At 43.0% G+C, this 25,082-nt stretch overlaps 2 protein-coding genes across 9 annotated transcripts; one reads left to right on the forward strand and one right to left on the reverse strand.

Moving 5' to 3' along the window:
• Positions 1–1,318: 1,318 nt before the first annotated feature.
• Positions 1,319–18,446, reverse strand: LOC115592967 (zinc finger protein 227-like). Of its 5 annotated transcripts, none has more exons than XM_030436260.1 (6): positions 18,321–18,446; positions 13,385–13,590; positions 7,031–8,537; positions 6,114–6,267; positions 5,023–5,082; positions 1,319–4,122 (listed from the first exon to the last, which is right to left on the reverse strand). In XM_030436260.1, the coding sequence occupies exons 3-6, from the start codon at positions 7,256–7,258 to the stop codon at positions 2,858–2,860; spliced, it is 1,707 nt and encodes a 568-aa protein (XP_030292120.1). In that variant the 5' UTR covers positions 7,259–8,537; positions 13,385–13,590; positions 18,321–18,446; the 3' UTR covers positions 1,319–2,857. The 5 variants fall into 5 exon arrangements, with proteins under 5 accessions (XP_030292120.1, XP_030292119.1, XP_030292122.1 ...); XM_030436259.1 differs by having other exon boundaries at positions 13,037–13,590; XM_030436262.1 differs by lacking the exon at positions 5,023–5,082 and having other exon boundaries at positions 13,037–13,590; positions 18,321–18,445.
• Positions 7,126–24,867, forward strand: LOC115592968 (uncharacterized). 4 transcript variants are annotated; one of them, XM_030436265.1, is made up of 6 exons: positions 7,126–7,262; positions 11,182–11,295; positions 20,655–21,180; positions 22,127–22,327; positions 22,746–22,856; positions 23,624–23,902. In XM_030436265.1, exons 3-6 carry the CDS (start codon positions 20,890–20,892, stop codon positions 23,654–23,656), a joined length of 636 nt encoding a protein of 211 aa, XP_030292125.1. In that variant the 5' UTR covers positions 7,126–7,262; positions 11,182–11,295; positions 20,655–20,889; the 3' UTR covers positions 23,657–23,902. The 4 variants fall into 4 exon arrangements, with proteins under 4 accessions (XP_030292125.1, XP_030292126.1, XP_030292128.1 ...); XM_030436266.1 differs by lacking the exons at positions 7,126–7,262; positions 11,182–11,295; positions 23,624–23,902 and adding an exon at positions 24,724–24,867 and having other exon boundaries at positions 20,570–21,180; XM_030436268.1 differs by lacking the exons at positions 7,126–7,262; positions 11,182–11,295; positions 23,624–23,902 and adding an exon at positions 24,724–24,867 and having other exon boundaries at positions 20,570–21,180; positions 22,764–22,856.
• Positions 24,868–25,082: the final 215 nt, after the last annotated feature.

A 25,082-nucleotide genomic window follows, 5' to 3' on the forward strand; every position in this document is an offset into this window, starting at 1 on the left:
TGACTTGAATCAGTTTTTATCTGTAGAAAGTCATATTCGAATTCTTAACAAACTGTATTTCTCCCTTCTTTTCTCCACTTTGGATTCCAAACAGTTAATATTAAGTCAGGAGAACAGTTTGACATCTTGAGAAATACACTCGCACCCTTTCTTGCGAAGAGTTTCATGAGGTGGAGCTAGGAGACGGTTCACTTAGCTCAGCTCGGCTCAGCTCGGCATAAAGACCAGAAGCAGAGGAAAACCGCCATCCGGAGTCTTATCAAATGTAAAAAAAGAGGGGTTATGAGCTGCTGGACTATTTCTGGACCAGGTGCTGTGACTTCTACAGTCCCAAACATCTTGGGTGGAACTTCTACCGTAACATGCAGTATCTCACCTGTTAATTAGTGATCTTTAGGTAGAATAACAGGAGATAGAATGAATTACCTTTGGTGAGAGCCAGTGTAGATGTTCCCTCCCCCCGTTACCTGCCCTCAGGTTAAAGAAAAGCTAAATGGCTGCAGCAGATCAGCATATTTCCAAATATGCAACACCATTCTTTTTAAATCCCACTGTCTCCTCTGAGCCCGGTGGTAATGTGTTTAATTCCCAACTGTGAGCTCTCGGCTGTGTTGGGAGGAAATGTGAGGATTAAAGGGGCGGGAAGAGTAATTAATCAGGGGGTGTATTTTTAGTGCACTTCAGGTGCAGCGCTGTGCACGCCACACTGTGCAGCAACACCGGTCACTCACCTCTCAGGATACGTTTGAAATGACTCAGAGATCCGTGACTGGTTCGCCTCGGGTCTCGGTGTCGTAATCAACACGTGCTCTCTGCGCTTCTGTTGTAATTATTTTCCCTCCGGGCTATCCATCCAATGTAAACGTAGCTACTGCTCGACAATCTGAGCTCCACTTCTGACTGCAGCTCGTGCCAAAATCCTGGTGTTGTTCTATGCAACTGCGTCTGCACTCTGCACAGCACCGTTACACAAGGTCTCAGACACGCAAGGAAGTGTTAATTACCGTAGGTTTCTCTGTTTTCTTTATTGACCTCATTTACCCCCTCCTCCCCTTTCCTTTGTTTAATGACAAAGGAAATTACCCACATGTAAGTCATTTGCGTGATTACAATGAATACCAATCAAGTGCAAGTAACAGAAACATTAAACTGTAAGCGAGCACAACTCACAAGCAGCAGTCAAGTCGGCAGTGGGCGACGAACTGTAAAGACGCGCAAACAACTTCAGAGAAGTCAGATTGAACCCAGTGATTACTCTATTCATACTCTGTAGGCATTCAAGTCGACTCATCAATGAATCCACAAAACGCCGACCGGAGCGTTTGTCAGGGAACGCTTTATTGCTTGAGCAAGTCTGATTTTGTCGTTTTCTTGTAACAGAGTGCGGCAACAAACAGAACTGGCAATATAAATATATCTTGTTTAGCTTGTCTTGTTATGAACAATATTGCCAAAAGTAAGTGGACACTCTGGACCAGAAAAGGTGTGTTTCGGCATACAGTCATATTTCTTGACAAATGGGTGCTTCCATCCTTGTGGCAGAGGATTGGGAAAGACCATATCCAGGCCTCGTCGCGAGGGTTTCTGAATTCAGTCATTTCTCAAGTCATTCCAAGGGTACCTTCCGAGTGCAGAAAGGAGGAGAAAGGGCAAGACGTCGCCGCTGCAACAAGTCACAGTGAGTCAGGCCAACACTCGCTACAGTATTTGTAATGTCGAGCACAGAGCTGACCAAGGCAACGCGTCTAAACTGAAAGAAACACCAGCTCAAAAGCAGAAGCGTGCACAGTGTTACTGGAGAGGTAAGCCCATTCAAGAATGGCCAAAAGTGAGGCACAGAAAACTTTATTGACATCTTGAGGTAAACAGTTAATAGGTTGAAATGTTGTTAATGAAGATAACTGGGCTTTTCTACTGTATTGGTTGACATTATCTTAGCATTTCTACTAGCGTTAGTCAAAACTTAGCTAAAGGCTATGTCAAAGTTACACACCAACGTGCTGTTTAGCTTGTTAAAACAGTACGTGAGATACCTTAATATGAAACCAATAGTACATGAACTGCATAGTACTGTAATAGCTTATAATTGCTTACTGGCAATTATTATAGTATTCAAGCCGTGCTACAACAACATTATAGACAGGGCCGGTGCTTCTTCTTCTACTTTGGATAAGGCTGAGGAAACAACGCAGGAATGTTCCTTTTGCTAATGGTCCAACACTGTGCTGATATTCCATCAGTGTCTACACTGTAGTCCAGTTATCCAGGTTGAGTAAAGTGCACAGAGTAAAAACAGTCTGTCCAGCCACTTCCAGGTCTTTGACAGCTTCCTCTGTCAAGGAAATGCCAGCGTTGCACTGGATTTGGCTTTTTTTTTTTTTGCTAGCTTCTTATATTTTACAACTGATAATACATTTTTGTTACTACGGTTACTACAGAGAGAGGTAAGTACTGGAAAAAGTTGTTGGGTACAAGTACTGAATTCCACATATCGGTATCATTACCTTATCAGCTCAAATGTCAACAGTACCTAACCCTACTCATCATCCATCGTCAGTGTTGGACCTCAGTATACTCTCGTGTCAAACTGAGAGTGAATCTCTAAAGCCAGGTTCCAAAATGTGATACAGAATCCGGACTGATAGACCCTTTTTAAAGAGAATATAGCCAGATGTGCAGGCTACAAAGCCTGAAAGGGTCTCATACAGCCAGGGATATCAGAGGGGTTGACAACTCTGTATATACAGACCTGAAAAATCTGTATCATCTCACAGTGTTTATCTTCACATTGCTCAGCCCGATCTCTAGCGAACGGTGTGTTATCGTGCAGAAAGTGACGGCACCGAGGCGAAATGTTTTAGATTTTGACTGCAGTTCTTTCAGACGGTCCGTGTCCGTCTGGCAGGTGACTCCTCTCATGCTTCCTAAACTCGCTGCAGTACATGAATCCCTTCCCACAGACCATACACCGGTACGGTCTCTCTCCTGTGTGGATCCGTCTGTGCACCTTGAGGCTGGTGGACTGAGTGAACCTCTTGCCGCAGATGTTGCAGCCGTACATCTTCTTCCCCAGGTGAATCATCGTGTGTAACTTCAGATTGCTGGGGTTGCTGAACTTCTTGTCACACTGATCGCAGGCGTAAGGCCGCTCACCCGTGTGGACGCTCATGTGATATTTGAGATTGACCATGCAGCGGAATTTCTTGCCGCACACGTCGCAGACCGGCTTCTGCCCGCGCTTCTTGCCGGTGTGGATCCTCATGTGGTTCTGCAGCGCGCTGGCGTGGCCGCAGCGCTTGCCGCAGGTCTCGCAGATGTACGGCCTCTCTCCCGTGTGGGTCAGCATGTGGTGCTTCAGAGCGCTCTGGTGGCTACAACCTTTACCGCAAACCTCGCAGGAGAAAAGCTTTTCCCCGGTGTGTTTGCTCATGTGATTTCTGAGGACGCTCGAGTCGCTGGAGCCGAAGCCGAGAACGTCGCAGCAGTTTTCCTTTTGCGTGTGAGTCACCCGGTGAGTGGCCAAGGACGGGGACGAGAAGAAACTCTCGCCGCACATTTCGCAGACGAAATCTTTTTCCCCGGAATGCAGGTTCTCGTGATCAGCCAAACTCTGTCTGCACTCGAAGGTCTCCGGGCAAAGCGAGCAGACGAACGTCTTCTTCAAGGCGCAGCACCTGTGCCGCTGAAGTGGCAGCAGCCCGGTGAACTGGTTCTCACACAGCTTGCACACGTGAGTGATCGGTTTCTGCAGGCTGTGCTGGTGCATGTGTCTTTTGAATGTAGACTTGTAAGCAAACTCTGTCCCACAGTCTGAGCATTTGTAAAGCTTCTCTCCAGTGTGACGCCTCGAATGTGCGGCGAGCCCCCGCAGCCCGGAGAAACGTTTGCCACACTCGGAGCAAAGGTGAGGTTTGGAGTGAGTCAAGTAGTGTCTGTCCATCAAACACTTCAGAGCAAAGGATTTGTCACAAGACGGACATTTGAATGGCCCTGTGGTCTTCTTCTTTTTAATCTTGGATGTGGCGCTAAGAGCGTCTGCATCATTCTGGACGACGTCTTCCTCACTTACATCAGAGGCCAGCTCTGGGGATCCAGAGTTAGTCTCATGTGTGGCTGCATCAGCTGAAACAAAAACAGGCTTCATTAGGGGACTTCAAACAAAGCGTGGTTTACTTAATTAACCCAGACAAACTCAGCCACTCACAACCAATTTAAATACACTTTTAGTTTTCTTTTGCTCATTAAGAAAAACTCAATTGTAATAAAAAAGGGAAACAAGTTTAATTATGGTAAAGGAAAAAGAAACCTTTGCAATTTAGAACCTCTTCACTGACTTCGCTTTTTTTTACATTGCTGACACACAGCAATGGAGCAACCACTACCAGATTTTGTTTTCAGGAGGCAACAGTGCTTCAGTGTGGAACACGACAATTAACTACAAAAACGACAGAGGATTTAGTTTTCAGAGTGACTTTGAGGAGAGCAGCAACAGCTACAAAGGGCAAAAACAGTTCCAGTATAATGTGTGCATGCAACTCTGCAAGACTGCATATTTGTACCAAGGACCCTGGACTTGGAATAATTTACAGCAGGCCTATTGAACTGCTTTTATAAGGCTTATTAGCCTACTATTAACAAAATGACCAAAGCGGCCAGAATGAGTTTATTTAATCGCCACGTTCAGTCCATGGGCAACTAGTTCAGTATGTCTGATTTATAAGAACAACATCAGTTAATACATTGGGCATTTAGAAACCACATTCAAAACGTGTTTCACAAAGAATGTGGCCGTGGCCATTTAAGTCTCACAGGCCCTGTCTTATTGTGCTTGCAAATTATGTGAATGTGGTACAGGAACTAGACATGCTTTCTATGCCACACTGCTTTTGTCAGGGACTCCCTTGTCGAATGAATAATGCATCTAAAGAGACATCCTGGCTTAAAGGGGGAAAAAGGAGGAAAATGATCAGTTCACACACAGGATGCATCTGTTCTGTTAGTTTGTAAAACGCAGTTAGTTACCAGGTATGATGACTATTTTTAGGTCGGCTGCTGCTGCTGGTTCTTCAGTATGTAGCTCCTCTAAAAACACAAAACATGGAATCGCGTTCAGAGAGTCCCTTAAGATATATTCTTTTAGAGCACTAAAGCACAGCAGAGATATCTTACAGCGAAAATGAGAAAGCTGTGCATGCCTCCAAGCTACAATGTGTTGGTCGGAAACATGGTGCTTAACAGATGAGAGTCTGTACAATGAGAACCACTGCCAGGCAAGACATCTGCTCTGCTAACTGTTTATAAATGGAACACAGAATGAGGCTAGGATCTCAGCGACAGGTGGAGGAAGAGCCGCATTGCCGTTGCCACTTGAAAGATTATATCTCAGGGCAGAAATGTAAATAATCGGAAACTTTAAAACTAGTTCTCGTCATCATGGTCACCTGTTGCAAACACCGGGCTCTACATTCTGATGGTAAAACAAACAACATAAGCATGCACATTGTGTTGTTGTTCTATGCTAGACTACTTGTTGAGTGTTGGTGAGGGTGACTGAGCATGAGCAAAGGTGATAAAAGTAGATTCATCAGTTGTTTTTAATTGGTGATCACTAGAAATACAATATGTTTTGTAAGCAGCAAGTGATGCGTCAACATGCACCAGTGATCGTTTCATTATCACATCATGACTGGAAATGACTCAAAATCAGCTTGAATGGAGAAGTGTTCAAAGATTCCCACCTCTAATCTTCACCATGGACATTGGTGTGACATCATTATTACTGTGATTATGAAAGTGGAAATGTGTTTTAGAGGAAGCTGTTACTAAGTAGCCTTTACAATTCAGAGTAATTTAGAACCCTGAGCTTCCTGATTTGTTAATTTTGTTGATATTAATGAAGAAATTATATCAGCTGACTGAATACCTCGACGACACATATGGTCATTCTCCTTTTTTTTATTGCTTCCTGGATTTTTGGATGCTGATTCTGTAACTTAACAGGATCATAAAACCTTGATTTTAATGAACAAAAACACGCCAGTGTGCGAACGTAAAAAGCCCCCCCCCCCACACACACACACACACACAGCCACTCAAGCCGTCAACTGACTTACGCTTTTTGGACCCGACCACTTGTTTCGTCTTGTAACTCAGCCTCTGCTCTGCAGCAGGAACGTCCTCAGCCTCACACATGGACACTTTCAAAATCATCAGCATCTTCTCTACAGCACCTTTGGCCCACGCTGCCATGAGGGATGCAAACTGAGTCTGTGAAGACATGGGTGAGGTGGAATGAAGAGCAACACGAGTGGTTAGTTACACATGTTTAACAATCTAGTCAGTGAGCTGTTTTATTGAGTAGCCGTACAATAGTCTCCCCAATCGTAATAAACACGTCGTGATTTAGGGAATTTATTAAGAAAGACGTGTTTCATGCTCCTAAAATATGAGCATGTGCTGCTTCACTCCTGTTTGAGTCATCATTTACGGATCATCTTTGTGAGTTGGGATGTTGTTTGGACATAACTGGTAATGTGTTTCACTCTGGGGACATGTTCTAAAGGTTTTTTTTTCACAATTTTCAGCCTTTTTTCAACTATGACTTTGAAAGGCATAACAGCTTTCTTGTGAGAGAAAATACCTACAGTCTGAGAGCCTTGACACCGAAAAACTAAACAGTTAACAACACGTGTTGACCTTATAGAAAACTGAATAGAAATTACTTTGAGCAAAAGTGTGTTGTTGCACCAAAGTCCTCTGCACAAAAGTACTTTGCACACAAGTCCTCTGCACTTGCACTGCTGTCTTCCGCTGGCGTCTTCTCCATGGCAACAACCGACAAGGCTCATGGGTAGAGTAGTGTTGAGTGTCGTAATAAGCCAAACAGGCGAGAATGCACAGCGGTTTCTCACATGCTTTGAAGTGAGGCAGTTTTTAGCAGCTGCACAACTAGTTAGCTGGTTAGCCAAGTGCTCGTTCTCGCGCTCGACAACAGTGTGTGTGTGTGTGTGTGTGTGTGTGTGTGTGTTACCGTTATGGCTTCATTAAACTGCCGTCTCCCCTCCGGTGCAGTCGCTTCGCTCTCCTCCTCCTTCTCGGTCTCCAGCGGAGTCACCGGAGCTGGAGCAGAGCGCTGCCGAGCGGCCATGGCGTTAGCCGAGCACTTATCCAGAAGCGTGCCGAGCTCCGTCACCGCCGCTTTCACCAGAGTGTCCATCACTGCAGACACCTGATTCTCAAAGGTCTCCAGGCTGAGCATGCTTGTGAGTAACTTGACAGTCTTGAGTTGTTTTACGGGGCTCCTACATGGAAGTCTTTTCTGTCCGCGGGGCAAGTTGTCAACTGTCCTGTTACTCTGTCATCTTCTTCGTGGGTTTCACGGCCGAGAGCAGATGCATTTTAGAAAGACGTCTGCCCCCTACAGGACACGACGGGTCCTAACAACAAACAGCCTACAGACACACTCAGCTGGTGGCCCCTGGGCTGAATGTGGCCCTTTACCTACCTCATTCTGGCCCTCTGATCATTTTATTAGTGGGTTAATTTGCTCATTTATTAGTTAGGAGACAAACTAAGAGAAAAAAGGTGCCTTTTTTTTCTCTGCACCTTTGTATACATAATGATCCTTTCTAGAGTTTAACTCATGAAGCAGAGAAAAAATGAAAAGGTATATTGTTTTATCACATTGAAATCACTAGCTTTACAGGTTAGACACTATTTTTCTTTTTAATCTGATCAAATCTACATCGTTATTTTTAAAATGTTATTTTGGCCTTTCCTCTCTCAAATTTGATTCTCTCCCCTTTCATTTAGACGAGATAACCAGTCAAGCTCTCATGTTCTTGAGCGACTCCTTCAACCCTCACTTTAAAACAAATGATGTTCAGCACCACATTTGTGACTTTGCACACATATACATACATACTAAAGTCAAAGAAATACATATTTTATTCTGTTTTTGTCCGTTTATTAGTATGTTTCTGATTTCAACATTTGGGTTTGGTTAAAGGTCCACTGTGTATTTATGATTCCATTCCATGTATAATCACCTGATTATGAGAGTGTGAAGAAGCGATCATTACCGCAAACTGAGGCTTTTATGTTTACAGAGGCAGGGGGTTGTTTTTTTATTATATAGTATCATAAAAAAGTATAATCCAGGCTTCAATGTGCGGTTGCAATTCCTCATTGTACACACTAGAGGACAGTGAAAGCTCACGGTTACAAAGACATAAGCTTCAGGGAAATAAGATCCTCTGTTAAATGTAAATGTTTCCTTAAGTGCTACAGCGGGAGCGTCAGACTCAGTGAAACTCCACAGATCATTTGCTTTGTATTCCCGACGCGACGCTGTGCGTTGACTTGACTCCTGTTCCTGCTGAACTGAGCCAGTGTGTCTGATCGAACTGCTGTCAGCTCAGAAGGCACAAGAGGGAGGCCAGATGTTTCCACGGAATAATATCAAGACTGTGGTCGGAACACTCCACACGTGGCCCTCTGCTGGCTCCGCTCGAAGCCGATGAGATACGCGTTGAAGTCTGCACAATAAACAAAACACAGCGGGAATTTTTAATTTCCACGCAAAACACACTTCCTTTATCGTGCAGGCAATTAAACATGAAAGAGTCAGAATGTTTTCCAGTGAACTTTGTTTCGCGTTATGATGTTATGTTATCTGTTATCATCAGTTGCAATAAAGAAAAAACAGAAACCCCGTTTTTGAATATAATCTTCTCATAGTTAAAAGGGAAATCTAATTTAGCACAACAAAGGGAGAGGGGTTACAAAACCGTAGATGTTCCAAGTAGGGAAATGCCGCATGTGGCCAACAGAGGCAGACAGAGGGCAGGAATAAAAACTTTGGCAGAATATGTGGATGTGGTTTGATGATAATGACAGATAATGATAACAAATACCTCTATACAGAATGTTTCATCATGAGAATATGAATGCATTGCACACCAACCAATTATGGTCCAGATGAGTTCATTGGCATTGATACAGTATTAGATTGGATGTTATTGGGTGTTATCCAGCACTAAATGATTTCCTTTTTAAATGACTTCAGAAAACTTTTTTTTTTAACTTTGCATCTGTCTAACTGGACACTGAGGCGTTCTGGCATTTACTTGGCCTCTGCTACATTAAAGATAAATTACCTTACACCAATGAATGTGATTACTTCGTCCGAAACACAGCTGTGTGGATATACTGCATATTTTCGTACCCGTGATTGGGAGTTACTGCTCTATCAATGATACATTTTGAAAACATAAATATATTTTAGAATTTACAATCGTTATAGCATCTGTAATTGGCAAAGTTTCATTTCTGGCTTTTTTTTTTTTTAGAAGAATCCCAATTCGAAAAAGGTTGTATAAAACATAGATTCATAAAACAAAAGAGCGTACAAAGAGAACACGGAGAAAAACATTTATATCAGTGTTTGGCTGGTTTACTCTCATTAGCAATACGTGACAAATATACAATATATTTTTTTTTATTTCCAACATTGTTCCTTATCAGTGAACCTCCAATATTTTAAATACAGAACCTAAAAAACAGTTTTCTCTCCGTGGGCCCTTTGATTCTCTGCTTCACAAAGATGTTTAACACCACCAATTTTACACATCGTGTATTTACAAGTCTTGGAAAGTATTACTGCATGTGTGATAGAGTAGCATACATTGGTTGTGGCTCAAGTGGAAGCTGAATGTAATGTAATAAATTGCCCTCACTGATGTCACTCAGTGGGAAAGTCCCATTGTGGGTAATGTTGGCGACAGGTTTTGAAAAGCAGTCCACTGGTCATCTACGACGCTGTTGGACCCAGTATGGAAAGTTAAAGAAATGACATCAATGAAGGCAATTGATTCGATCACATATAAAAGGCTTTATTCTACATTTTTCACATATGCACTATTAGTACTCCCAAAGACCTGTATACACACTTTAATGTGTTAAAATTGGTTGAGTTACACCTTTCACTTAGGAGCTGCTCAAACTTCTCGACTTCAAATAAACCAGAGGATTGGATTAACTCCTTGACTACCAGGAGGCTTACATCGAGCCTTCATGGGGCTCTAACATGAGCTCGGGGCTATCACTGAACAGAAAGAGTGTTGAATGGCGGGGGAACGGCCGGTGTTATTCTGTGTCACGCTCCATTATACTTACTGTCAACAACCCCCGAGAAGGACCAAAACCGGCAACGTAATAGTACAATGTGGGAATTTCTGTTAGTTTTGCCCTGTTTATGGCACTCGGCGCCGAGCCCGATCTTTAAGTACCCCCCGCCTTTAAAACAGGCTCTGTCATGTTTTAAAACAGCAGGGCGCAGCAGTTTCTCGGAGGAAATCGTGGATTTGCGTGCGACTAATTTCAGCTGTGGTTGGAGACATACTTGGTGCTCCACTTGAGTATTTCCAGCAGCAGGGCAGTGTTTGTGGGATCGAGCCAAAGTAAACTCCAGTGTGTGTGTGTGTTCATGGTAATACAGGAACTCGTCTTCCAGTTTTTTTTTTAAATAGGTTTAAGGACAACAATGGAGCTCCATAGCACAGAGGAAGAAGATGCAACAGGCTTTAACTAGTGGGGCGCATTCGCGATCGGTGTCGGACTTTTTCAGAAGTCGTCAATGAAAAAAAAGCTACGGATTGCTGCCGGCCTTATCCTTCAGTGACGACAAGAGCGAAAGGTTTTAGGTTAGAGGTGCAGCGATTAGTCGATTAATCAATTAGTTGATGAAAAAAGAAAATTAATCTGCAACCCTTTTGGAAGCCGATTAATCATTTAAGTGATTTCCAAGCAAAAAGTCAAACATTTGCTATTTAATTCTCTAGATTTTCTGCTTTTCTTTGTTTAATTTACGTCAGTAATTTAAGAGCACAGAATCGTCTGACCTCCTCATGTTTGTGTGTGAAAAACTTTTAAATCGTTTTGAATATGCTTTTTCTTCTCAGTTAGATTGCATCGGTCTTCAGTAAGACGGGAACAACAGATTTTTTTTGTCACACACCCTTATCATCTCTGCACAAGTGCAGAACTTAGCCACTGTGAACACATTGCTATGACTCACTGTTCAGCAGTCAACTAAGCTCTGCACCTGATCAGAAACAGCAGAGACACACGACACAAACACGACAATCCGCCGATCTTGCCTCAAAACTCTCGTTCTTTCAGACTGACCCGCACACCGGCAGCCTGGTGATCTCCTCTCTTAGACGTGTGTGAAGCGAACCACGAGCGGGGTGAAGAAAAGTGTGACACTCTCCTTGGCTGAAAAAAAAGAAGCAGGTATGTCCGTATCCTCCTCCAGCTCCAGCAGCAGCAGCAGTAGCGGACACCGTAGCAGTGTAGTAATCCCTGGCAATGTGATTTTCATTATCTGTCCCAAATCATCATGCCAGAGACCCACACGGCCACGGCAGTGACACCTCGCCGTCCTCCAGGAACGCTCACCGCTCTGCCCTCCTCTCCTCTCCTCTCCTCTCGTCATCTCTCTCCTTTCTCCTGCTACTTTTTTTCCCCCCTCACGTTCCACTCTCTCCGGTCCTCCCTCCCCCCACTCTCCTCTCTCAGGCTCCCATGCTCGGTTTAACTTTGGGTATTTCCCTCATTAACTGCTACGCCTATATCAGGAACTCCAGAGAGGCCCGAGGAAGTCTGGCTCTGAAATAAAAATGACAGCGTGCTCCTCTGATAGTAACTAACGATAATCACCCCGTCTGCTGGGTGGCCGAGTCCCACGGCAGGTGGGAGGGCATTCTGGGACACAAAGCTCGAGGAGTCGAGAGAAAATGACACAATCCTTTCTTTGATGTCCCTATTCTCGCCTTGTTTGGCGTTTCAATGCGGGAGGGGGATAGACCTGGATTTCACTTTCGATCAACTGAAGTTCATGAAATATTTTTTAGAAAACATTAACATTCGCCTCAAGTTGGTTTGCAGGGTGGCTGTGAAAAGTTTGCAGCTTGAACGCAACCAGAACTGGTTTCATAATCAACACAAGAGGTTAACAGGAGTGCTGCAGTAAGCCCCTTCCACACGTGCACTGATATCCCAAAACATTCTGGAGATTACCCAGAGGAGCGGCATGTGGGAACTCAAAAGTCCGAATCAGCCCTGCCAGTTCCCTGGTAAAAAGTGTCCGCTAGGAATCTGAAGTATAGTATATTTCATTAGCTGACCCCTCGACTGTGGTAGCAGTTGCTGTTCTTCGGTATAAATAGTTAGAACACTGGTTGACCGTGGCCCCTCACACATTATCAGTCCTCCACAAAAGGCTGCTGGAGAGACGACACTGTGCATGAACGAGAGATTTATTGCTCTTCTGCGGCAGTAAACGGCATAACCGCCCGCAAAGATATAGTGATATATAGCTATATATAGTGAACGCTAACATTAACTTAACATCAATAAACAGCCGGATACATCCACTGGGTGTTTATTTTTTTTTTTTTCCCCCCCACCGGCCACAAAGAGCAGTAAACCTAAACCAGCCCGGCTAACCACTGAGGGGCTCCCGCAAAAGACTAGCATACTTTATTGTATCAGAAATATATGATTTAAGAATACACGAGATATTGCAAATATACTTTTACCTCCTCAAAAATAGATGTCATTCAGTTCAGCTTCATTGTACTAAACATGTACTTATTCCGCAGTACTGTCAGAGGTATTTAAGTGTATTTCTACAAAGAGTACATTTTCTAAGTGTGTATACTTGTAGTAGTACTGATGCAAAATATACTTAATGTCCTTTGTAATACACATTTAGTATGCCTTTTTAAAGTGTATTTTAATTCAACTTCATTATACCTGTGTTTAAATATACTTAAAAATGGCGCGCTTAAATATTAGCTCATTTTAAGCTGTACTTCAATTACTTTGAAAAATACAATTATTTTCATGTTATGTTTTCATGTTCCATTCACCTTCTCAGGTGTCTACACCATGCCTCACTTTTCCCAGACTGGCAGTAATTTAGTCCTCGCATAGAGACAAAGTGACTGAAGTAACAACAGGTCATACTCACCCCAGAACAACCAGATGACTTGATGATGGAGTGACATTGTAGTTGAGAGACTAACTCCTTCACATCGAGGAAGAAAAATCCCTAGGGTTAAGTCAGGGGTCGGGGTATTCTACCCTCTTCCCCTACTTCAGGCAAAAGTTCCATAGCAGAAAGGTATGACAGGTCAGGTTTGAGGCTTCGGCTGGTAATACATCAAGAAAACATAATGTAGGGCCAAAACAGGTCGCCGCATTAAATCTGAACAAACAAGTATATTCTGCAGGAATCCTGAACTGTTGGTCACTGTGAAATATGAAATGACAATGACGAGAAGGGCTGTCCGTGTAATGACAAACCGCTGTCGCATACCGGCAATAGCTCCAGAGTTTCATCATCGGGTCGGATCCATCTGCGCCTCCTCGTGCAGTCACAAGAGAGGCAGTGTCACCTGTCAGCGAGGCCCTGGCTTTCCATCACAGCCTTCTATCGGTCCCGGCAGGGAACTCACTTAATTAGAAGCAAAAGTTTGCTTTTGGCAGCACAGGCTCCCAACAGGAGTTACTCCAGGCTGCACTCTGAGGGCGAAAGGAAGAGAAATTTATGAGAAGAGAAAAAAAAAAACTGTTGCTGTACTATGACGGGAACCGCCTTGCAGGTGACAGTATTTGACAGCTGTAGACTTAAAATTCTGTGTCCTCGGTAAACTAATGAGAAAATCAGCCTCATTGTCAAATCGATGATGATAAAGACTGTCTGAATGAACCTCACATCGTGGCTCGTGTTCAAAGTTGCAGATGAAAATACCACAAAGACTTCGGCTGATATTGTATTTTTTGCGCCTGCGTGACAGACAGTATCTAACGCAGTAATCTGTATTCATGATCCACAAAACAAAACACTAAATCCCAGCATGACAGAGCAAAACTAAAAAGTAGCCTGCACAATATCATGCCACTGTGAATCCACTCGATATTCTGAATATAGCTGACACAGGCAGGGTTTTTTTTTAACTTAGGTGACCAAGGTGTCTGACACAGTTATCTATGGGAGCTGCTGCTGGCTGATCCCAACTCAGCTCCACTTCTTTTTCTTTTTGCTTGTTATAGTTAGACTGTATATGCAACTTTGCAAGTGGCACTGTTGAATATATGAGGGAAGTTTTTTTTTGTTTTTTTTTATTGTTAATCCATTCTCACTCTGAATTTGATGCCTGCAACTTGATCCGACATGTTGGAACAGCGGCACGTGTCCCACTGTGTTACGTCACCTCCCCAAGTTTTTTGGGAACTGAGGACACCAGTAGTTAAGGTTACCCATTTTTCCTTGCTATGCAACAATGATATTCCTCAGTTGCTCATCAAGGTCAGTGGTGTCTCCGATGTTGTATATGGCGCTTCATAATGCGCATTTTCAATGTTACAGGTCTGCACTGCAGTCAGTGCACTGATCTCTTACACTGACGCCACGCTATTGTTGTCAGAGGTGTGGACCCAGATGCAGGCACACACAGGCAGGCAGGAAGTATAACAAAAGGCGGGCTTTAATTAGCTGAGTGTCCAAAATTCCGTGCAGTTCATCAGTGTGAACAATAAAAAGGCAGGTGACAAAAGCTGGCAGGCAAAGGAAATAAACAAAGTAATACAGAAAGTGACGGCAAACCAGAAAACCACAAGGAGCAAATCAGGAGGGCAGGAGACGCGAGGACGAGAGCAGACCAACCAGCACAGGCTTAAATACAAACTCAACTTAACGGGGTAGAAAGAGAATGAAATGAAAACCATGATAGTGTTGGCATCAAATCAAGGATAAGAATTTACTTACAAAAATCTATTCAGTTGATGAGGTAAAACATGACATATTTTGTGTCTTTGTGCTGTTTTCAACTGAGTACAGGTCAAAAAGTGGTTAGCCCATTTCAATTTTGGTTTTGTTTCATACTGTGTCCCAACTTTATTGGACTCCAGGTTTTACACTTTACATGCCCAACGCTAGCAAAGCGAAGCTAGCAATTAGCTAGAGACCATAGTGGAGTAGCTAGCTGTGAATTAAGAGGTTTTTTTCCCTGGAGAAGGCCAAGACCACGTTGTAATCACTATCGGTTTGAGCCTGAGGCTAAATGTCTGACATTTTACACAATCAGCGGGCGACCATGTAGGTTCTTGTGATCGCCTCTCTTTGACTTGGATGTAAACATTATTGAAATACACTGCCGAGCAAGCAGTGAATTAATTATCTCCTGAGCTAATCAGTGATGATTTACGGTTTAATAATGGTTTACAGTTTTTTCCAAGTCGTATATATATACTACGCGCCCTTACGATGATGGATGCGCGCACCTCACATTCGATGCATATAGAGATCGTATTGAACCAAATGCATGGCGTTTACAAGTGTAGTGCAGCTTGCCCGCGAAGACAGGATCCTGCAGGGCTGACAGTGCGCGTATAATCAGCTCGGCACACTAACATCCAGATTGTTTCTGTCTTGGACGTAAAGATTAAGGTGCCAGCAGTGAATAAATTATCTCCTCGGCCGATCGCAGATGATTTATGGGTCATGGCTGCGCTCCCCCGCTGCCTCTTAAACCCGTCACTCATCCCACTTTCACATGTCACATAAATGGTTTGCATAATAAATTTCCAGCTCTTGCTCAATCCCTGCGAGGCATTGTGTTCGGAGCCTGTGCGTGTTTCGAGCTAAAGTGAGCACGACATGCACAGGCCTCGCGCCAGGCGAAGTCCTGCGGTCTGCCGAGCGGTTGGCGGTGCCATGTATCTGCTGGAGCCTGCCTAATGGGAATCACACTACAATAACACGCCCGATCCTGCGTGCTGGGGTTGTCAGTCTTTACATGCTTGATCCGCAGAGGCATGACATACCAAGCGTGATCATGGCATGTGACCCCCGCCAGCTGTTCAGCCTCCCTACCTCTGACCTCCTGACCCCTGGGAGTCAAAGCATGCTTGACTTGGTGGGGCCTTTATGGAAGGTGGAGACCTGGTGACCGAGGGGCTGTGTTAGCAAGCATTAAAGCACTGTGGTGGAAGAGCAGGTTCAAATTCCTGGATTCGCACAGCACACACCGCCAATCCGAATGCGTCTGCAGGTAAAAGTTACTGTTCTAATTAAATAAAAGTGTCTCATTTGCTTATTAGTTGCATCAGGTTTTGTCAGAGCTTGTTTTACTTTCTTTGACCTAATTTTTCTTTTTAGGAAAGAGGAATATACAAAGGATTATATAGATTTTAATATTTTCTCCGTTTTAATTGGATTTATTTGCCAGGGATCGTGAAGAAACAGATGAATGAATTGTTGTCATTTGTGTGAGCAGCTCATAAATTAATATATTGTCTAAAAAAAATAACAGTAGAAAACTTTCTCACACTTCCCCCAGGACTAACATTTATATAAACTTTTTTAAAAAAATGATGGTCAGTGATTTTCCCAAGACTGCATAGCATTTTGGATCCAAACACCAATGTTTAAACGCTCCTCTTGCTTTTTGTTTCTCCTTCTCCACCGGCACCGAAGGCTGCAACCTGAGCTCAGGACACCAGCAGCCCTGCGGCCATCAGCAGCCCCTGTGGGCGCCACGAGATCATGTGACAGAGCTTTGATCAGCACAGACATGCCTGTGTGATGGCCTCACCGCTCTGCGCTCACACAGCTAACACATACTCAAACACACAAATGGATGTATCTCGCATGTAAGATGCACAGGCACCCAACAAAGTTTTGGCTAAACTGCAGCGGCACTGATGCGTATGTGTCTGCATTTCAACATAAAGTAGACCAGACTTATCCACTTCCTGAACCGTACCTGAACAACTGTTGACATGAATATCCATGACACATGCTGAAGTAGCTTTGCACGTTTTGCTTCGGCTGTTCTGGATCCCCTCAGTTGGTCAAGTTGAAAACCAACAAACTGCAGACGTGTTAAACCTTTTTGTTACCCTTGTATGAAGCGTCAGATCCGGTACAGAACTAAAAACTTGCGTACTCCAAGTCAAGCCACATTTCTGGAGAGCTGAGTTAATGGGCTCCCCCGGCTGCAATCATAAGACTCCCTTCAGATGAATCTCTCCTAGTGAGAAACAAGGTGGTCTGGAGTCCAGATCGAAGTGCCTCTGGCCAGCAGAATGACAGGTGTGTGCACGTGTTCTGAATCCCTTATGTTTCCACTATTTTTCATTAGATCGAGCCCTCTTTAGCTCCTCCACCACAGTGTTCGTATATTTAACTAGCTGGCTGCCCTTCATACTTTGAGCACAACTTAATAGGTTGTCAGTGAACGGCATCAGTGGCATACAGCGACCCAGATGTAAAGGGTCGCTTGCCTGACTGAATGAGCCAATCACATCTGATTTGATTTTTATACTTTTTAGATAATACATTTTATACATTGTATGAAAAAAAAGACCTGTTATTTTGGTAACAGAGCCAAAGCCAGGAGGCAGTTAGCCTAGCTTGGCATTAAGACTGAAAGCAGGGGTGAGAGAGCTAGCCTGGTGCCAACTATTAGCTAAAGCACACATTTTAGCTAGTTGTTACATGCCTGCTTTACAGATACAACATGTTCATTGGTGAACTTTCGAGTGAGCTTTTTTTTGTGTTGGTAGGTACAGTTTTGTTTTGTTTTTTGTCTTTGGACAGATCCAGGTGTTGTGTGTTTTCCAGTTGCCTCCAGTCTTTATGCTAAGCTAGGACAATCGCCTGCTGGCTCCAGCACCATACTGAGCTCACAGACATGGAGGTGATTTAGCTCTTCTCATATTCCATTTAAAAAAGCAAAACATGTAACTAAAAGCGTTTATTTCATCATTTCCACTCTTATCTTTTTTTAGTTTTTTGTAGTCTACATGATTTTTGAAGATTTTAGCAATCTTTTTTTCAGAGAGTTCCAGCATTTGCTACTTTACTACATCTCCCCTACTTTTATGTCCTCATCGCTTTTTGTTTTTTAATAGTTTGTATTTCGTCATTGAGCATTACTTTAATCTTGCAATTTAAGTTGAATGGTTATAATGTCTTGTACGGATTAGGACATTTCTATGATGATTTGATTTACTTAAACAACTACAATACAGACTGGATACACAGAAAACGGAGAAATGGAGTCAGGTTAAGCTTCCGTTTTTGAAAAGGTAGTATTTTGGAGAAACAAAAGATCCGACAGAAGTGACTTTGAAGGCAATATTGAAAGATTTGCTATTGCGTCTCTGAAACACTGAGTCCTTAACTCTTTTAATCCTCATAAGAACTCGTTCAAATGTCTGTTAGAATGAAAAGCATGCTGACTTACTGTTAGACGGTGGTCGGCAGACAGTCTCCCTCCTGCAGTGGCCCAGTCACACTGCCTCCCTGTAGCTTTATCGTGAATCCTGAATGCCAGGAAGAAGGAGTGGGCTGAGACTGACGCCTTCTCTCCTTTATAAATCAGGCTTTATGGGTTGACATAGTGTCGTTTGTGCATTAGGCCTGCCCCGGCTCCAAAACAATTCAAAGAACAGTTTGTTGGTCTGTCCCTCATTGGCACAAAGCAGCTCTGTCAGCCTGAGTCTGAGAGTAGGAAGTCGTGTTTTGTCTCCATCCAACTGAATTCAACGACGCTTTATTGGCGTGGCGCTTTGGGTAAAAAAGAACAATACAGCGAATACATAAAAACATAAATGTACTTTTACACAGTACAGTGAGTTATACAGTTAACCAATAATTAACATTGATAGAGCAGGAAACAGCCAACAGAACGTGGCAGATTTACTCTGTGGTCATCAGCTTTGTTACTAGAAACAAACAAGCTCTGATGAACTCATCCGTGTTCCTCTGGGGCACTGTGGAGATCAGAGCCTGTGGGTGGGAGAGAGTACTGGGGTTACTTTTGCCAGCTGTTTTTAGTTTAGTTTGATCTTTAGTCATATTCAAAGGACCAGTTCACTCCAAAATCAAAAATGCGTATTGTGTCTATTATAGAATATGTCATGTTCTATATAAGTTGCTGAGTTTTTGAGATGTCTGCCCTCTATCAAACTAGATTGCACTCGGATTGTGATTAATTAAATCATGACCCTTTTTGCTCAAGATAATCTACAGACCTTGTTGTTGGCAGTTTCATGTTGGCGAGCGCATCCACTCATCATCCACTCATCATGGCTGAGAGGCTGATTTTAGAGTGAACTGTCCCTTTAATCGTCATCATTTTTGGCTCATCCTAGCTGACTTTTTTTCTGTCAACTTTTCATCAAGGCCAAGTACGACAGTTTTAGTCAAACCTAAAGCAACACAATCACAAAACTCACACATTTTCACGTTAGCAAGTTGACATGGCAAACTTTAGAAAGAGTGAACACACCCAGCAGACACACGGAGCAACATGAGCACTGATTTAATGTTGCGCTTCTGTCCAACAGATTAACACAGATTCTGCTGTTGAAGGCTCTCCAGCTGCTTAATGCCTCGCTATGTGAGCCAGGTAGTCACTAAACATGTCAACATAACTTGGTGTTCTGAGCTTTATTGTTGAAAACAGCTGCATTCTTGGTCCGAATGGAATGCAACAGCGAGAGTGTACTGGAACAATAAAATTACAGGCTTGAAAAACTAAATAATGAGTTTAAATGTGTTTTTAGCATTTCTTGTACAGGAATTCATCGGATCCACTGTTATTTGGACTCTAGGATTTAGTGGCACCTGTTGGGGAAGCTACAGGTTGCAACCAGCTGAATACCCCACCACTCATCCCTCCCTCTGGGGTGATGACAGCTGAAAATGTGCAAAAAATGGCCACTCTCTAGAGCCAGTGTTTAGTTTGACTTTTCTGTGCTACTGTAGAAACAGTGCAACATGATGGGCCTGCTCCCTCTGTATATATGTATATATATATATATGTATATATATATATATATATATATATATATATATATATATATATATATATATATATATATATATATAAAAGGCACATTCTGAGGATACACCACACACACAAATCCTACACACTGGACCTTTAACATAAAAATCTCAATTAGAGCCACTTTAAGCATGAACATGGTCCGGGTTTGCATCTACCTCAGAGATATTTGTCTTAAAAACTGGGGCTGAAAATTGGTTATATAGTTAGGAATGTGATAAGATGGGGGATCTTTCAAGTAAGTAATTAAAGTGATGCATCCAGCCACCAGCCATTCTGATTCACATATTGCTTTAGTGAGAATAGAAACTTTAAAAGGTAAACTGTTACTAATCATTGGCTGAGTGTGGAGGGAGAAAATGTCTCTTAACTACCCAGAACAAGGAGAGGAATTCATTGCAGCTCCTCAAACAGCCAGCAGATGTCTCTCTTGCTTCATTTTAATGTTCACATTCAACACAGGCTCGCTTGAGAGATGGGAGAAGTGTCGCAGTGACAACTGTGGACCTGCAGCGCTCACTTCAAATGATGCACTTTATTAGCTTTTATTAGCAACAGAACATGTTGTTCATATTTCATGTAATCGTTAAATAATGTCTCAAATGACATATCGGAGTTCCGGTATAAATGTTCCCATATTACAGCTCATGCATCACTTTGGGAACTCCCCCCATCTCTCTGTCGGCCTCTCCTCCCTCACCTCATCCCTCTATACTTCACCACTGTCAGGCTCCAGACCTCCTCAGGGAACATCTGAGGCACGACAGGATACGAGAGGCTCTGCAGATGTGGATTCACCTCCTCACTACTCCTGAGCTCTTACGCAGCTGCTGTCTGAAGCCACAGATCTGGTATGTTGATCAGATCTGGTCCTGGGCTCTCAGGTTTTAGGATCTAGATCTTAAGGTCCGACTCGACTGACTCAAAAGGGACTCTCAGTCTCGACCTGATCGAATCCTGGAGGATGAGGGTGAGCCAGGTGCTGCGTCTCTCCGTTTTGCTGGTGGGACTGTGTCAGGCCCACCGAGCCCCTCCACCAGGTGACCCGTCCACATCGCAGGAGGCAGGTGAAGTCCCGGTGGCCCAGCTGAGGATGCTCTCTCTGGGACTGGCTCACCTGCTGCAGGGGGTGGAGGAGAACGCTGGGCGGCTGGAGAAACAGGGAGAGCAGGTGGCAGCAGAGCTGGACGGAGCTATGAAGAGTCTCGAGAGCCTCCTCAAGCAGAGTTCACAGGCAGGACGGACTCACAGGCAGGTGAGGAAGAATTATCAAGTAGCTCAGACAAACACACAGACATCTGTGGTTTCTGACGTACAGGCCGACAGGATTTTCCACAGCTCGCACATATTTGGAAGTAGGAATTAAATAATTAATATTCATTAGTAAAGCTGCCAGTTATGATCCTCTGATCGATTAATCCTTTTATCACTTTAACTCTAGAAGTCAGTTCCCTTTTCTAGAATAATTTATTTCTTATTGCCCAATTTAATGTTTAACTCAACAGGTTCAGTGTTAAAAGTACAGATCGCTGCACAAAACACCTTAACATACACTTCACCGTATCCTGTATCCTCTTGCCGGACTTGATCTTTAAATGGTTTGTAGTTATTATATCAATTTCATCTATTTTTTATTTTCATTTTTTTTTTTTTTATTGTTTTAACTTATTTTCTTTCCTTCATTTTAGAAATGCACTATCAATCTAAATGTATTATAAGAATAAGTGATTGATTTTTGATTCAATTAATCCTCATCATACAAAATCAGAGGCTCCTCAGTGCCTCATACCGCTCTGATGTCCACATCTGACATCGGAAAGCAGCTTTCAATGAAAAACATTTTTATCTGTTTGTAACATTGGGATTGCGTCTATTTTTTTGCACATCAGGGCAAATTCAAGTCAAATCAAACATGTGACGGCGAAGGTGAAACAAACACGAACTAAGAAACATTAAAAAAAAAGAATGCAAAAAATAAAAACAATGCAATGTAAGGTAAATTAATGAATAATCTTATTAGTCACAGTATGTGAGATGTTCAGAGTTGAATTGAAGGCGTTCCAGACTGTTATCTGATGGCATGTTTGTAACATAAGAAAAAAGAAAACTACTGTAAATGACCAGAAAGAACACTGTATCAGGTACATGCTATGCAGAATATTATTTTGATGAGAACTGTGGTGTGACGTTGTGTGCGTCAGGTGAGAAAGGACCTGCAGATAATGGATGCCAGAGGGGACAGGCTGTGGAGGGCAGCCAGAGATCTGCAGAAGGGCCTGGAGGATCTGGAGGCGGAGCAGGGAGCCACGCAGCAGCGGATGAACCGGATCGTCCAGAAAGTGAAGAGCCTGACTGAGCCGAGGACGGCGGGGCAAACTCGGCTCCATGTCAGCTCCGCGAAGGTGAGCTAAGACCCAAGAACTTAAATATCAAACAGACAGGGATCTGTCCTGGCGACGCCAACACAAATACATATAAAAACTGCTGATTCTGAGCTGTATTCAGTGCAGTTTGTATGGTATGTACTGTCGCCACAAAGTTGGAAACACACTATTAAAAATATCACTGTATGCTTATGCATGGAGAATTCCTGTAATTGGAACTAAGGGGCCTAACTGAAACCTGAAGATGGCAAACCGAAAACAAGGGTGTCCACATACTTTTGGCCATACAGTATTTTGAATTATTTTAGCTTAATCTTGTTTTGTGTTCATTTTGTGTTGGTTTTCTTTGTAGCGTCTGTGCTGTAGCAGACACGTTTGTCAGTAGACTTGACACAGTTGACTGTTGTCCCGGGCCGATGTCTCTGTTGTGACGCAGGTTGTCCTCGATAAACAGGCCCGGCGGCTCGCCAGTCTGACCTCACTGGTGTCAGCCCAGGACAGACTGCTTGACAGACGCCTTCAGTGCATTGACCACCTGGAAAAACAGGTATAGTGTGCGGTACATCTCAATCTCTGACTTTAGACATGTATTTGTATGGTTTCAAACTCCATAAAACGAGCTTCATGAAGTAAAGTATTTCTACCATTTATCATTTATTTTTTTTATTTAAAATTAGTTATAACATGCAAGTAATAATTTTTGTGGTACTAGTGTCTCATTTTAAAGTAATGATGATGGCACATTTCATCCAAAGATGCTAAGATTAGAAAATACATGGAAAAAGAAACGTGCAACGAAACCAAAAACATTGAAAACAAACCAAAAAAGATTTTCCAAAACACAGTGAAAACCTCTGCCAAGGCTGCCAACAGTCCCCTTTAATGCAGTCAAGCTTATTCCAATATTAAACTCGACAGTCCTGTATCCCTCTACCACCACCCCGTGACTAGATAAGAGCATTTCTCAGTAGGTTTTATGGATTCTTGCTGACAAATCAACCAGCCCACCAACAGACAGTCAACAAAAAAAGGAACACTTGGTAAAAACATAACCTCCATGGTGGAGGCGTAAAGTGGAAGTAATGAATAAAATAACGACATGTGTTCTAGATGAGTAAAATTCTCAACTCTACAGGGAACTAAAGGCAGCGTCACTGTAAGTGATGTCAGGGTGTCAGCAGAACATCGGTTCTAAAGAAGTAAGGAGAAGTAGCACCTTAAAATCAGTGTCAATACCCAGGACTCTCTGATGGCTGTGCTTCATAGTTTTCTCCGTGTGTTCATTTGCGACCTGTCTGTGTGTGTTTGCTTTAGGTGTCTCCCAGCAGCACCGAGGGCAGATTCTGACTTCCGACTGTGTCCGATGAGCACAGCTGCACCAGCATACCACCGAATGAACCGCTCTGAAACTAAAAAAAAAACGATGTGCGTCGCCATGAGCAAATGTGCAGTCCCAATTTGCATTTAGGTTACTTTACAACACAAACTGTTAATTACAGCAACAAGAAAATGTGTCAGAGGTTGCGTTGAGATCTATTATCAGTACGAGTCTGTTTATAAAAAGGTTCAAAAATAAAACTGCCCTGTTTCTGAGTCGTCATGTTGTGGCTCTGACTTCCACAATATTGTGGTTGACGATGGCAGCGAAGCGCCTCGTCAAGACACTTTGCTCACGCACACCCAAATAAACACACACACTCTGAAGTCAGAGGAACCTTCAGACTCACAACACGCACAGCCGAGTTTCATCATCCAAAAATAAATACTCCCGTCGAGGTCTATCTCGTCCTGCGTTGCAATCAGTTCAGCTTGATGGGTTGCACTTAGGTGATGTGTACCATGAAAGAACACAGTAATATGAGTTACATGAAAGTCTTTGTGTTGAAAACTTGTGTGAACCTACCCTCTCACTGAAGTTACAAGAACAAATGATGGGGGGGGGGGGGGGGCGGCATTGCTGACACCATTCATCCTATTACAAGATGCTGCACCATCAATATGATTTTGAAGATGTTATTTTCAGCAAAAAAAAAAAAAAGGGACATAAGATTGCTTTAATGTCCAGAAAAGGTAGTGGAGTTTTCTTTTAGTAGATTATGATAAAACTACAAATCTATTCTGTGATTATACACATTTTGACGTGACAGAATGTGAGATAGCCGTTACATAACCTCGTGTTTTTTTTGACATGTACAACTCCACGTGGGCTCAGGGCCAGCTGTGGAGCTGTCGTAAATGTTGTTCACTCCAAAGTTTTGCAAACATAAATACTTTTTTTTTTTAGAAAACTATAGAAAAACTACAATTACTACCTTGTGGTTGTATGCCCCTACTGACCATCATAAATCAATGATATAGGGAGGGAAGTGAGACTCCTAAGAAATTTAATAGAAACCTGCTGTCTTCACTTACAGATGGTTCTCTCAGAGGGGAGATAGCGAGCCCCAACACATGGTGCGACGAAAGTCACCTGAAGATCGATATCAGCAAATCCAGTGAGCTCGTGCTGGACTTTTACCATTTAGAGTTAAATCGCCTGTGCTGTCTGTATTCACTTGCTTTGTCAATAAAGCTGATTCTGATAGAACACAAAGATGCAACAAACTGGTGCTTCACACAAACACAACCTGACAGCGCAGAAGATCTCTACAATCCCAACAGTTTGTAGGTGACACCCAAGATTAGCGTCACCGATTCATTTAAATGTCAGACATTTGTTCGTGTCAGCTTCCTAAATGCTGCTTTTCTCGTCATTTATGATCGTAAATGAAGA

Source organism: Sparus aurata, chromosome 12, assembly GCF_900880675.1.
Source record: "Sparus aurata chromosome 12, fSpaAur1.1, whole genome shotgun sequence".
Lineage (NCBI taxonomy): Eukaryota > Metazoa > Chordata > Actinopteri > Spariformes > Sparidae > Sparus > Sparus aurata.

Excerpts from the sequence above, each read along its gene's own strand:
- LOC115592968 (XM_030436265.1), top strand. The coding sequence starts at position 20,890 with ATGAGGGTGAGCCAGGTGCTGCGTCTCTCCGTTTTGCTGGTGGGACTG. Across the intron at positions 21,181-22,126 it reads CAGGACGGACTCACAGGCAG|GTGAGAAAGGACCTGCAGAT; the intron begins GTGAGGAAGAAT and ends TGTGTGCGTCAG. Across the intron at positions 22,328-22,745 it reads TCCATGTCAGCTCCGCGAAG|GTTGTCCTCGATAAACAGGC; the intron begins GTGAGCTAAGAC and ends GTTGTGACGCAG.
- LOC115592967 (XM_030436260.1), bottom strand. The coding sequence starts at position 7,258 with ATGCTCAGCCTGGAGACCTTTGAGAATCAGGTGTCTGCAGTGATGGAC. Across the intron at positions 6,268-7,030 it reads AGTTTAATGAAGCCATAACG|ACTCAGTTTGCATCCCTCAT; the intron begins GTAACACACACA and ends ATGTCTTCACAG. Across the intron at positions 5,083-6,113 it reads AGTGGTCGGGTCCAAAAAGC|AGGAGCTACATACTGAAGAA; the intron begins GTAAGTCAGTTG and ends TTGTGTTTTTAG.